This window comes from Olea europaea, chromosome 2 (assembly GCF_002742605.1).
Source record: "Olea europaea var. sylvestris chromosome 2, O_europaea_v1, whole genome shotgun sequence".
Lineage (NCBI taxonomy): Eukaryota > Viridiplantae > Streptophyta > Magnoliopsida > Lamiales > Oleaceae > Olea > Olea europaea.
Genome location: NC_036238.1, coordinates 29,579,982 through 29,591,679, shown reverse-complemented (window position 1 = coordinate 29,591,679; position 11,698 = coordinate 29,579,982). Strand labels below are relative to the sequence as shown.

At 34.4% G+C, this 11,698-nt stretch overlaps 1 protein-coding gene and 1 pseudogene across 1 annotated transcript; both read right to left on the bottom strand.

The window, feature by feature from the left end:
- Positions 1–4,695, bottom strand: part of LOC111375225 — a 10,592-nt pseudogene extending 5,897 nt beyond the window's left edge.
- Positions 4,696–5,292: 597 nt separating this feature from the next.
- Positions 5,293–11,452, bottom strand: LOC111370176 (calcium-dependent protein kinase 32-like). The gene is made up of 9 exons (XM_022991872.1): positions 11,196–11,452; positions 10,491–11,001; positions 9,071–9,194; positions 8,825–8,968; positions 8,341–8,493; positions 7,526–7,641; positions 7,216–7,383; positions 6,163–6,393; positions 5,293–5,676 (listed from the first exon to the last, which is right to left on the bottom strand). Exons 2-9 carry the CDS (start codon positions 10,944–10,946, stop codon positions 5,506–5,508), a joined length of 1,563 nt encoding a protein of 520 aa, XP_022847640.1. The 5' UTR covers positions 10,947–11,001; positions 11,196–11,452; the 3' UTR covers positions 5,293–5,505.
- Between the last annotated feature and the right edge of the window lie 246 nt (positions 11,453–11,698).

Genomic DNA, 11,698 nt, shown 5'->3' with positions numbered 1-11,698 from the left:
CCATAGCTTCTTTATAAGTTTTAGGATCGGTTTCCACTTGTAGCACAAAAGGAATTGTTCTTACAACATTCAACTCATTTCCTTCTACTAAGTAAAATGAGATAAGTTGAGAATCAATTTCATCCGGTCCTAAAGACTTCTTAACTCTAGTTCTTTTGCTTCTTCGTGGTTCATTAGATTCATTTATATCTTTAGAAGATATTTCATCCCGTGTTCCACTTGAGCTTGGGATATTTACAAGGTTTTCCCTTAATTTGTTATTCGAGGTTAACGAATCTTCAAAGAACTCTACATCACTTGATTCAATAATCACATTGGTCTCCAAATTTAACAATCTATAAGATTTGCTATTGTTAGCATATCCAACAAAAGCACATTTAATGCCTCTTGGACCTAATTTGTTTCTATTAGGGTTCGTGTTCTTGCAATAGGCAAGACACCCCCACACTTTGAAGTATCCAATGTTTGGTTTTCTTCCTTTCCATAATTGATAAGGAGAAACCTTAATATGTTTTGAAGGAATCCTATTAAGTATCCTACATGCACTTAATAAAGTTTCACCCCAAAAGTTAAAAGGTAACTTAGCAAATATAAGCATAGCATTAATCATTTCTACTAATGTTCTATTCTTTCTTTCAGCCAAACCATTTCGTTCGGGAGTCCTTGGTACAGAATATTGATGAATTATGCCATGTTGTTCACAAAATAAATTAAAATCACTAGAAAAATATTCACCACCTCTATCACTCCTTAAGGTTTTTATTTTCTTTACTAGATGATTTTCAACTTCATTCTTATAAATCTTAAACATGTTAAATGCTTCATGTTTATGTTTCATTAAATATACATATGTATATCTAGAAAAGTCATCGATAAAGGTAATAAAATACCTATTTTCACCTCTGGTTAACATGCCATTTAATTCACATATATCCGTATGAATTAGTTCCAAAATACTAGAGGTTCTTTTTACACTTTGATACGGTTTTTTAATCATCTTAGATTCTACACAAGTTTTGCATCTATATTCGTTATTTTCATCATATGAAATTAAGTCACACTTTTTCATTCGTTTCATGGTACTTTTACCAATATGTCCTAACCTAGCATGCCATAATGAAAATAAATCCACAACATAAGCAAGATCAACTTTATTTATTTTATTGTCAACAGTACAAAGTTTGACCATTCATTCACAAGAATAGCCTTTTCCAACAAAACTCCCTTTAAGGGATAATACAAGTTTACCGGATTCATATACACTTTTGATACCCGGTTTTCCTAAGAGATTTCCGCTAACTAAGTTCCGATTCATATCCGGAACATGTAATACATTAGTGAGGGTAACGTTTTTCCCGGAAGTGAAGATTAAATCTACATTTCCTTTACCAATGACTTTGGATCGAACTTCGTTGCCCATTTGAATCTCTTGGTCTCCATCCATTTCATGATAGGTCTTGAATAAAGATTTATCATATGATACATGCACCGTAGCACAAGTATCATACCACCACCCGGGAACCTTTCCCTTAATTGCATTTATCTCGCTCACGGTAGCCACAATCTTTTCTTCTTGAATGGAGTTGATTTTTCCTTCGGAGTTGTTTCTTTTCCGGTGTCTACAGTCTTTTGCATAGTGACCAGACTTTCCACACACAAAGCAACCTCCTTTGTTCTTCTTTTTGAACTTGTTAAAGTTTCTTGAAGGCTTCCTTTTGTTGGTTTTTCCAGGTGGTTCAGATTTCTCTATAGCATTCGCTTTAGAAGTTCCTTCCGAAGAGTTTTCACTTCTATCGCGTAACCTAGATTCTTCTTCAATCCTTAGGTGCTTTTGCAATTGTTCCAAAGAATAATCCTCAGAACTATGCATAATTTTCTTCCGGTATCCTTTCCAAGTTCCCGAGAGTTTTGCTATTATAGCCCCCACTTGAAAGGTCTCCGGGATTTCAATCTTTACCGCCTTTAATTTGTTGACAAGGACTTGCATCTCATGTATTTGGGGAAGTAGGGGAATATTTTCCAAAAACTTAAAATCAAAATATTTTGAAATTATAAATTTCTTTGTACCTTCTTCCTCTGCTTTGTATTTGCTTTCTAAAGCATTCCATATCTCCTTTGCCGAAGAAGTGTTGGTGTACAAATCATATAAACGATCTGAAAGAGCATTGAGTATGTGACCCCGACATATGAGTTCATCTTCTTGTCGTTTTTGCCTTTCTGCTCTAACTGCTTCGGTTTCTCCATTGGCGGGTTCCGGTAATGGCGTCAATTCTGGGTCTAAGATATAGAAGATCTTCAATGCGGTAAGAAGAAACTTCAGTTTGTCTTGCCATCTTGTGAAATTTGTGCCATCGAACCGATCCAATCGAACCAAATCTTGATTCATCAATTTGATGGTCGCCATTGTAGTTTCGTTTTCCATCACACAAAATTCGTTTGAGATTGTTGGAAATAATGTTACTCCACCAAAGATGAGAACAAATTACAAATAGAAAAATTATCGAAAGAAGTATAGGAGATGAACAAATAGCAAAGGATATATGAAGAACTTTGAAGGCTCAAACACAATCTTTGATTGTTGTCCTCAAACGAATTTTGCCCCCACTATTTTGGTGTTTAAAGGGTGATCCGGCAAAAGGTTTGAAGGATTAATCAAGCCTTATAGAGATTCAAACACTAAACACTTGTTTGAATCTCTAAAACTTAAGAACACAAAGAAAAATATGAATATGAGAGGGTATTTTATTTTTGGATTTGATCTCAAGAAGTATCAATATAATAGGTGTTTTTTCTACATTTTTCAATGACCCAATATCACCTATTTATAGCCAAGTAGTATAGCTTTACGAAGTGGTGCACCTTATGGATGAAAAGCCACCAAAAAACTAACAAAAAACGACTCAACGGTCGTTTTTTATGTACCATGCGACCGCATGGTACAACCCTACCGAGACCATTTGGTCTCGGTAGGGTTCCATGCGGTCGCACGGCTTTAGGTCATGCGACCGCATGGCCTAAAATTTTATTTTATTTTTTTTTTTTTTTAATTGTTGGTTTTGAACAATCATACCACTTCATAACATTCACCCCACCGTACAAGACTCTTGATCTCCATTTTTATGCTGAATGGATGGACTGGCTAAACAGTGGATTTTGCCTTAATGGTTGGCAAAGTAACGAAGCATGTGGCCTGCGGGGGCTATGCCACATATGTCAATGCATGCAGCATACACCATATACTTTCTGATGCCATGAGCTACACAACACTCTCAAGGCAGATCTCCAGCTCATTCTTCTCATTGCCTTGAAGAACAGCATGGAACTGGCCTTCAAGGAATGGCAGGAAGACGATATTGTTAAGAGTTGGGGCCCATCTTAATAAGGTCAATCTTGTTAAGAGGAGTAGCCTAAAATCTTTTTAAGTTGGTTAATATTTCGATATTTTACTGATGTGGGATTATTTTCCCTTAACATGCCCCCCGCAAGATGGTGGCTTATTTTTTGAGCAGACCATTTTGAAATCCGTGTGCTCATTTTTTAGACTTAATCGGATTAAATAGCTCGTTGGAGCATACTGAGCTCTGATATCATGTGAAGAGTTGGGGCCCATCTTAATAAGATCAACCTTGTTAAGAGGAGTGGCCCAAGATCTTTTTAAGTTGGTCAATATTTCGGTATTTTACCGATGTGAGATTATTTTCCCTTAACAGATATAAATGGTTGGGGCATCTTCACGTTCGCCTCCAGTAGTATCTTTGCTCTCCAAGAGCATGAATTGGGTCTCTAAAGGAATGTCCTTCCCACATGTTCCCATTCTCTAACTCATCCACCATAGCTTGAAACGAAATAAACTCAAGAAGCGAACACTGCAATTACAGAATTGAATTAGAATATCTGCACTATCATGTTTTAAAATATTACTTTGTGTTAATAATTTTTTTTGGGAATGTAAATGGCAGTTGATTCTGTCCTGTGACATGTTAATATGCATCAGAGTGGATAAAAATATCAGTAATGTACAAATTCCCTTCTGTTCTTGAAAATGTGAATGCCTACACGACAAGAGCATATACTACATAAAGCACAGGGCTCAAATATCGAACTGATATTATCTGCACTAATGATGTACTAGATGCTTTTTTTTTTCTCAAAGTAGTTATAAGAGATAACAATGCAAATTTTGTTTAATTCATTTTTCCTAATGTACACAAATTTTGTTTGCAAATTTTATTAGCACACAAATTATGAATTAAAAGCCAGAAATAGCTTTTAGCTTCATAAATAATGTCGCCGGACCATCCAAATTACATGGCATATTCGTCTAAAATCGGTCGTCGAATTCTCACATTTTGTTACGTACTAACATTCAAGGAAGCCTTTTACGGATTCGCTTGCTACGTACTACCGTCCAAAGCAGGCAGTCGTCTTTAATCATTTTATTTTTGTTATTTTACTAAAGTAGGAACTCGTTATTTATTTCTAGAAGAAATGAAGGACTTAGAGTGCAATTTTTTTGAAATACTATTATAAATAAATAATTTATTGAATTTTATTTATATTTTTAATTTATAAGCTTAATTGATTGTGATGCCAGCCAACCAGTGGTGATTGTCTCCAATTTGAAGTCAGATTCAATTGTTCTTTAATTTCCGGCAACCAATTAAAAGTTCTGCTAATTATAGAATTTGAATCCATTGGATTATTTTTCTCCAAGTCTTCAATTCTATTAAAATAGTGCAATTTAGTCTGTCTCAAATTCAAACTTGCTGAATTTAATTCCAAATTATAGATTTTATTCGATTTCGTCATTCTTCCTTTCCAATTGCTTTAAACGAGTCCATCACTAAAAACACAAAGAAAATTAATATAAGTTAACTAAAAATTAATAATTTGACGATTTAAAAGTTTGAAAATGTGGTCTAAATAAGTGCACAAATTGCACTTATCAAAACATTTCTGGGGCTATTCGGGATTTTTTCCGAGATAGGATAAGAAAACAAAATAAGTCAAATTTTAAACTGGATTTTTATACTAACACCAGATTATTATTATTATTTTATGTTAACCTGCTTTTTAATCTAATTAAAATTTCTGAATCTTTTCTTATTATCATAACACATGTTTCCGCCTATTTTAGAAGTTTCTTATCCTCAATCTTTCATTAAATAGAATATCTAATCCCTAATAAGTTAGTTTATGCTGGACATAAGTATAAGAAGGGTAAATAAGTCTTTTCATGCCCACCTAATAGACTTTTTGTACAAAAAGTGCTAATCAACGGAAATTTGAGGATAAATGTTGCAAATGAACACACAGAGATTACCTCCCATTCTATATATTTCTTCATCCCTCCAGGCATCTGAAGCAGAACATTTACACTTCAAGAAATACTTAAAATCTGGGGAATTATATCTAGTTATCCACTATAAAAAGGATCTCATGAACAATACTACGTAAAAATTGAAGAAATATTTGATTCGAAACCATAATATCTAAAAATATACATTAAACCACTTTAAGCTCTATAGCCTCGTTGTTCAGCCGTAATGATCCATCCTTCATCAATCTCAAGCTGAGACTATTATATCGTTCCCGTGAATATTGTCTTGATGCCTTTCTCCAATCTGTGCCCGCCTTCATCATTGCAGCAAACTCGTCATAACTAATACGTCCGTCCTGCAAGGATACGAACAAAATTCAAGCAACCATATAAGACGTATACACATTTTGAGATAGAATATAAAAATCTGAGACAAGAATTTTTCGGGAAAGCCTTTTCTTGCATGGTAATTATGAAATCTTTAGCCAATGATATTATGTTAAGTCACCTCATCCAAAAGCTCAAGCTTTTAAAAAGGGAGACTCATCTACTTTTAAATTTAGTTTTCAAATATGCTTCCTCATGTGCAAATCAGATTCACCTTTTTATCAAAGCTCTACGCACGTACAGCTTTCATAAATAGCTAACGGAAAGAGTTTGAACTTAATGCCCCTATCATTACTCTAATAATATGCTGAACTACCTCATTTAAAAGCTTAAGATTTTCATAAATAGGCAGCAGCAAGAGTTGAATTCAGGGACTTGTTTAAGTTGTTAGAGATAGAACACATTTATTCATTTAACTTTAGTCAAGACTTGACAGCTGTGTTCAATTAACTGACCTTGTTTGTGTCTACGTCTTGAATAATGGCATTAATAATTTCTTCATTTGTAGTCTCAACCTCATCAGCTAAAGCATCCCTCAGCTCTTCAATCTCTATATACCCACTTTGGTTTTTATCAAAGAACTCAAAGGCTTTCTGCAGATGGTCATCATTGCCCATCTTCCGCAGGTGAATGGAAATTGCAACAAACTCTCCGCAGTCGAGATATCCATCTTTATCGACATCGCCCTGTAAAAATTTGATAAACTTCATGTTATCAAAGAACACAGACAGAAGTTGAAAATTTGATTGTACATGGCATGCAAGGAAATTGGTACTGAATTCAAATAAATATAGAGTTCGACCTTGCGCTTGTGCAAGAAAAAGAAAAAAAGGGTTGGGATAGTCAGTACGTTGCTTCATTATATGACATGGTGCAACAACTTCTACCAAGAAGAAGCCGATTGAATTGTGAACTGATATGGGTCTGATAAAGGAATGATATATAAATGCTAATAATCCACAAGTATGCCAATTAAAATTTTGCAGGAATTTCATCTAAATGGGACGTCGCAACAAACTTGGAAAATAATATAAAGCTTACCGATAAGAAACTAGAGTCTTAAGCCTATCAAACAATGAGCTTGTTTTGGTGAGTTAAAATTAAAAAATAATGTTATTTGCAGTCGCCCTACGTAGCATACACATGGCAGGTGGTTATTTGATGCATTAATGAATAAAAAAACTACCACGTTAATGTATCAAATAATCACCTGCCATGTGTATGCCACGTAGGGCGACTGCCGCAGTAAACGACTACGAATAGCATTACTCTAAAATTAAAGTATAAGCATATCTAACATATTTGGATGTTACCTTTTTCTTACTTGTTTATGCAAAACACATTACTTTCTTAAAGTAGGTCTTACCTTATTATCAAAATAAGTAACTTATTTCAACTTTGATTTTAAAAAATATATTATTTATTTTGAAACTCACTTATTTTATAAATTTTGTGCATAACCATACATACTTAAGCCTAACAAGCAAGTTTCTAGCTGAAGTACTTACTGCTTCCATAAGAACTTGAACATCTGCATCTGGGATCTGATGCCCAAGCTTGTGCAATCCGGCCCTCAACTCGTTAAGGTCAATCTTCCCCTTGTTGCCCGTATCCATCAATTGGAATCCTTCCTTTATGCCTTCCACTTCCTCCACCGATAAATGGTCGGCAATCACCTGTCATTTGAAAAAGCAGTTTTAGTAATCAATTACCTTGCTACGAGACACCATTTAGACATCAATAAACAAGCTTCAGAAATACATTATCGATAAATGAAAGGAAGCAAAAAAAATGTGCTGGTATAATGTACAAAATTACCCTTAGAGCTCTTTTCTTCAACTTGTTCATCATAGAGAATTGCTTGAGCCTTGCCCTCACGGTTTCACCCAGAGATACATTTGGAGCCTTCTTGGCATTCTGTAACCAAGGATGATCTGCAAGCAAGCGGCAATATTTGTCACAACTTCTATATTGGATTTTGAGGTTTAAAACACTAGTCCTCATCGCTAAAATTTATTTCATGTCCCGTAGGTTGCTGAATTTAAACTTTATTACACTTTGGTCACCAAAATTCAAAGTTCTGTTATTCAGTCCATATCCGTTAGTTTGACTATAACAAAAATGCTAATGCAGCACTCTAGTTGGCAAGTAACTAGACTCCTACATCACCTTTCATTAGTGATGTCAACCACTTCTAATAGCTTAAGCTGCTAAAAGGGACATATTTGTCAATTTAAATTTTTTTCATAACGTTCCCTCATTTTAGGTAAGATTCATTTATAAAAAAAGCCCCATCTAACACGTGCACAATTTTCATAAATGGGGTGCCTCGATTTTAATTTAATATTGCATGCCCTAATACCACGTATGACCACTTCATTTGAAAGAATAAGATATTCGAGGGACATGTTCAATAATTTATATTCTGTCTTCTTCAGTCAAACAAGCTGATATTGATTTTTAGTTGTCAACTATAAACAAAATGAGTGTCAAGTGGTCGACGTGATATTTTGTTAAAAACTTGGTGTATTTAAACCTTTGATTTAATGAATTTAAAACAAGTGATGAAGCATTTCAATGGACAATAAAAAGAATAAATCCACGATATCATTCGTCCAAAGACTGTTCAGTACCTAATACTTCTTGTGCTGTAAGCCGCTGCTTGGGGTCAGGGTTGAGCATCTTTTTTACAAGGTCCTTTGCATTATCAGAAACCTTAGGCCATGGATCTCTTTTAAATTCTACAACAGACCGAATTATTGCCTGGGCAACTCCTTGTTCAGTTTCTGCAATTCACAAGGAAAGTTAAATGCCAAGAATAAGATACAAATGACAGCAGTATGCATTTCCAAACATCAAAGAGGCAAAAAAACAGGGGGTAAAATTGTCTACTACTGCTACAAGTGAGCCTTTTTCATCCTTACAGGATCTTAAAACTCTACCGGTCTCCATAAACTTGTGTGTTCGCTTCAAAGTAAATAAGCTTTAAGAATTGGTATTTTTTTTTTTTTTCCTTCTTTTTCGGGGTTAAATAAGTTATTATTTTGACGGATAAATAAGAGTTTCTAAAATTAGTAACTTCTTTTTAAATTAAAGTTAGAAAGAAAAATGACTGACCTGCCCAAAATGGTGGAACACCACACAATAAGATGTAGAGAATTACACCAGCACTCCAAACATCCACTTCTGGACCATAGTATCTTTTGAGCACCTCCGGTGCCATATAATAAGGACTACCCACAATCTCATCAAACTTCTGGCCTATAAAGTACAATTGGATAAGGCAAAAGGATCGACAATTGATATTGGCTAATTAATAATTTATGTGTTTGCCTTAGACCAATAAATATCAAAAGGCATTACCAGGCTTGAAGAATACTGATAGCCCAAAATCAATGGCCTTCAAGGGTGCTGTTTCCTTCTTATTTGCAAACAAGAAATTTTCAGGTTTAAGATCACGATGCATGACTCCATGCTTGTGGCACGTCTACAGAGTGACAGGAGATAATTAATTCACACATTGAACCGCATTTAAAACATGATTTCTTTAAAACGAACCTCATTGGAAAATTTGTAACTAGTAAAGCTGCATATAATCATACGAACAGAAATTAAAATACAAAGATGTAAACCAATGTTCCTAAATACAACATGTGGTAAAGAAAGCAAAAGATACACTTGATATTCACCACAAATTGCAAATGCTAGAATAGTACAAAATTGCATATAATTAAAATGAGGAATATATTCAGGTAGCCGTTGTAACTTTCATAATATACCAAGAGATGAAAAGTTACAAAGATGGTAAAACTGCATATAATCACTTGAACAGAAATGAAAATACAAAGATGTAAACCGATGTTTCTAAATACAACATGTGGCAAAGACAGCAAAAGACAACACTTGATATTCACCACAAATGCAAATGCTAGAATAGTACAAAATTGCATGTAATTAAAATGATGAATATATTCAGGTAGCCGTTGTAACTTTCATAATATACCAAGAGATGAAAAGTTTTGGCAGTTGCTCTGGGCTGACGAAAATCATTAACAAAAATTAAAAATGTAAATCAGCATTGATAAGTTTTCAAATATTATAAATTCTAGTAAGCCTAATTATGCTCGATGGCCATTTTTTTGGAAAAATAGTGAAAAGTTTGGATTTACATGTAGAATATTTTATTGTGTGAATGTGTGATTGAAAATGAGTATATAGAATAAAGAGCTTTGCAAGAATGGGAGGCAAACCAGGGCCAAAGACCATTTTGGGTAAGAATTCTGTCATATTACTTTAAAAGTTTATGCAAAAGTAAGTTTACTTATAAGTAAACAGAAAAGTTTTAAAATGAGTAGTTTTTATAGATCAAAATTAGAAATAATTTACTTATTGTCACTGCAAAAAATGTACTCGAGTAAATTTTGAATAATGCTATTTAACTCCACTGGGGTTGCAAATCCAATCTAGCTGGCGCTAATGTGATATTAATTAACAGATAGAATTAAATAACTCATTTAATTTCACCTTTCATTTAACCTATCATCCATTGGCACCTAGACTGGGGTTACAACCGCAGGGGCTAAATAGCATTACTCAAAAATTCTAATACTTCATTAGCAGAAATCATGAGAATTCATGCATCAACCTGAATGGAATTGTACCACTCTTGCAGCAAGTAATGGGCAAATTTCACATCAATTAATAGCCAACAAATTCAAATCTATAAATCTGAAAACATCAAACTTCAAATAAAGTAGGTAACATAAAAATATGGAATCCTCACCTGGATAACTTCAACAATCGTACGAGTGACAGCCGCAGCAGCCCTCTCAGTATAATGTCCCCGAGAAACAATCCGATCGAACAATTCACCACCCTCACACAACTCCATCACTATATGAACTGCATTATCATCCTCATAAGTATCCTTTATGCTAACAATATTTGGATGCTTCGGCAAATGCTTCATAATCTCAACCTCTCTCCTAACATCCTCAATATCCACACTAGTCCTCAGTTTGTTCTTCGATATCGATTTACAAGCAAACAGTTCACCACTAGATTTATCAGTGCATAAATATGTAACCCCGAATTCACCTCGCCCGAGCTCATCCAGTACATAGAATTTGAATCCACCATCTGGTATAGTGAAATTACCGCCATGAACCGAAAAGGGATTTGGCTTATTCTTCTTTTTATTCTCATCAGACGTTTTTGGCGCTGCACAACAATTTCCCATTGATCAAACCTTCAATTATTCGACCTCTTTTGTCAATATATCAGCCGAACGGTCTCTAGAATATGAGCATAAAACAGACAAAAACACAGACTTAGTCCCTTTTTTGGATCTTTCAGCTACTTGGGAGACTTCTAAAAGTACAAACAGTAGTCAAAGACACTAAAAATCCAATCTTTTTAATGAAACAATATAAAAACAAAGAAAACAAAACTGAGCTATCTTCAGGAATTAAAAAGCTTCAGAACCCACCTTGAGAATCTCAAATATCTCAGAATTCAACTGACATCCAGGTTTTCAAATAAAAGGGATTAGGGATGGATATACCAAGAAAACTATCAATTTTTTCAAGAGAACGAAAAGGTTATAATATGAAAATTGACAAAATGTGAGGAAAATCTACAATGCCCATAAATGTTGGAAATGGGGGATGGGTTTACACAAGGGTAGGCAAAATTCTTAATGACTTTCCTAGTATCTCCGTAGTTTCTCCCCCCTCTCTCTCTCTCTCACTCTAACGAAATATTTTAGTGTTCAAATTTGAAAAGGCATCGTGGACAAATAAGTCATTTCATATACAATTGTGCAGGTCAGAATGGAATTGTCGATTTTGGCGAGCTTCTAGAAGCTGGCCAGTTTAAGGAGTCTAATGTACAGGCACCAATTTTTAATTATTCTCTTGAATGGTCAATGTTTGAGGTCTATTTTGTCACTATAAATAATAAAGGGAAAATATCAAAAATGTCACTTTTTTT

What these genes read in the sequence shown, in the direction of transcription:
- LOC111370176 (XM_022991872.1), bottom strand. Translation starts at nt 10,946, where the DNA reads ATGGGAAATTGTTGTGCAGCGCCAAAAACGTCTGATGAGAATAAAAAG. An exon ending in TTCAAGTTCTTATGGAAGCA is followed by an intron (nt 6,394 to 7,215) that starts GTAAGTACTTCA and finishes AAATTTTTACAG; the next exon opens with GGCGATGTCGATAAAGATGG. An exon ending in AAGACGTAGACACAAACAAG is followed by an intron (nt 5,677 to 6,162) that starts GTCAGTTAATTG and finishes GTATCCTTGCAG; the next exon opens with GACGGACGTATTAGTTATGA.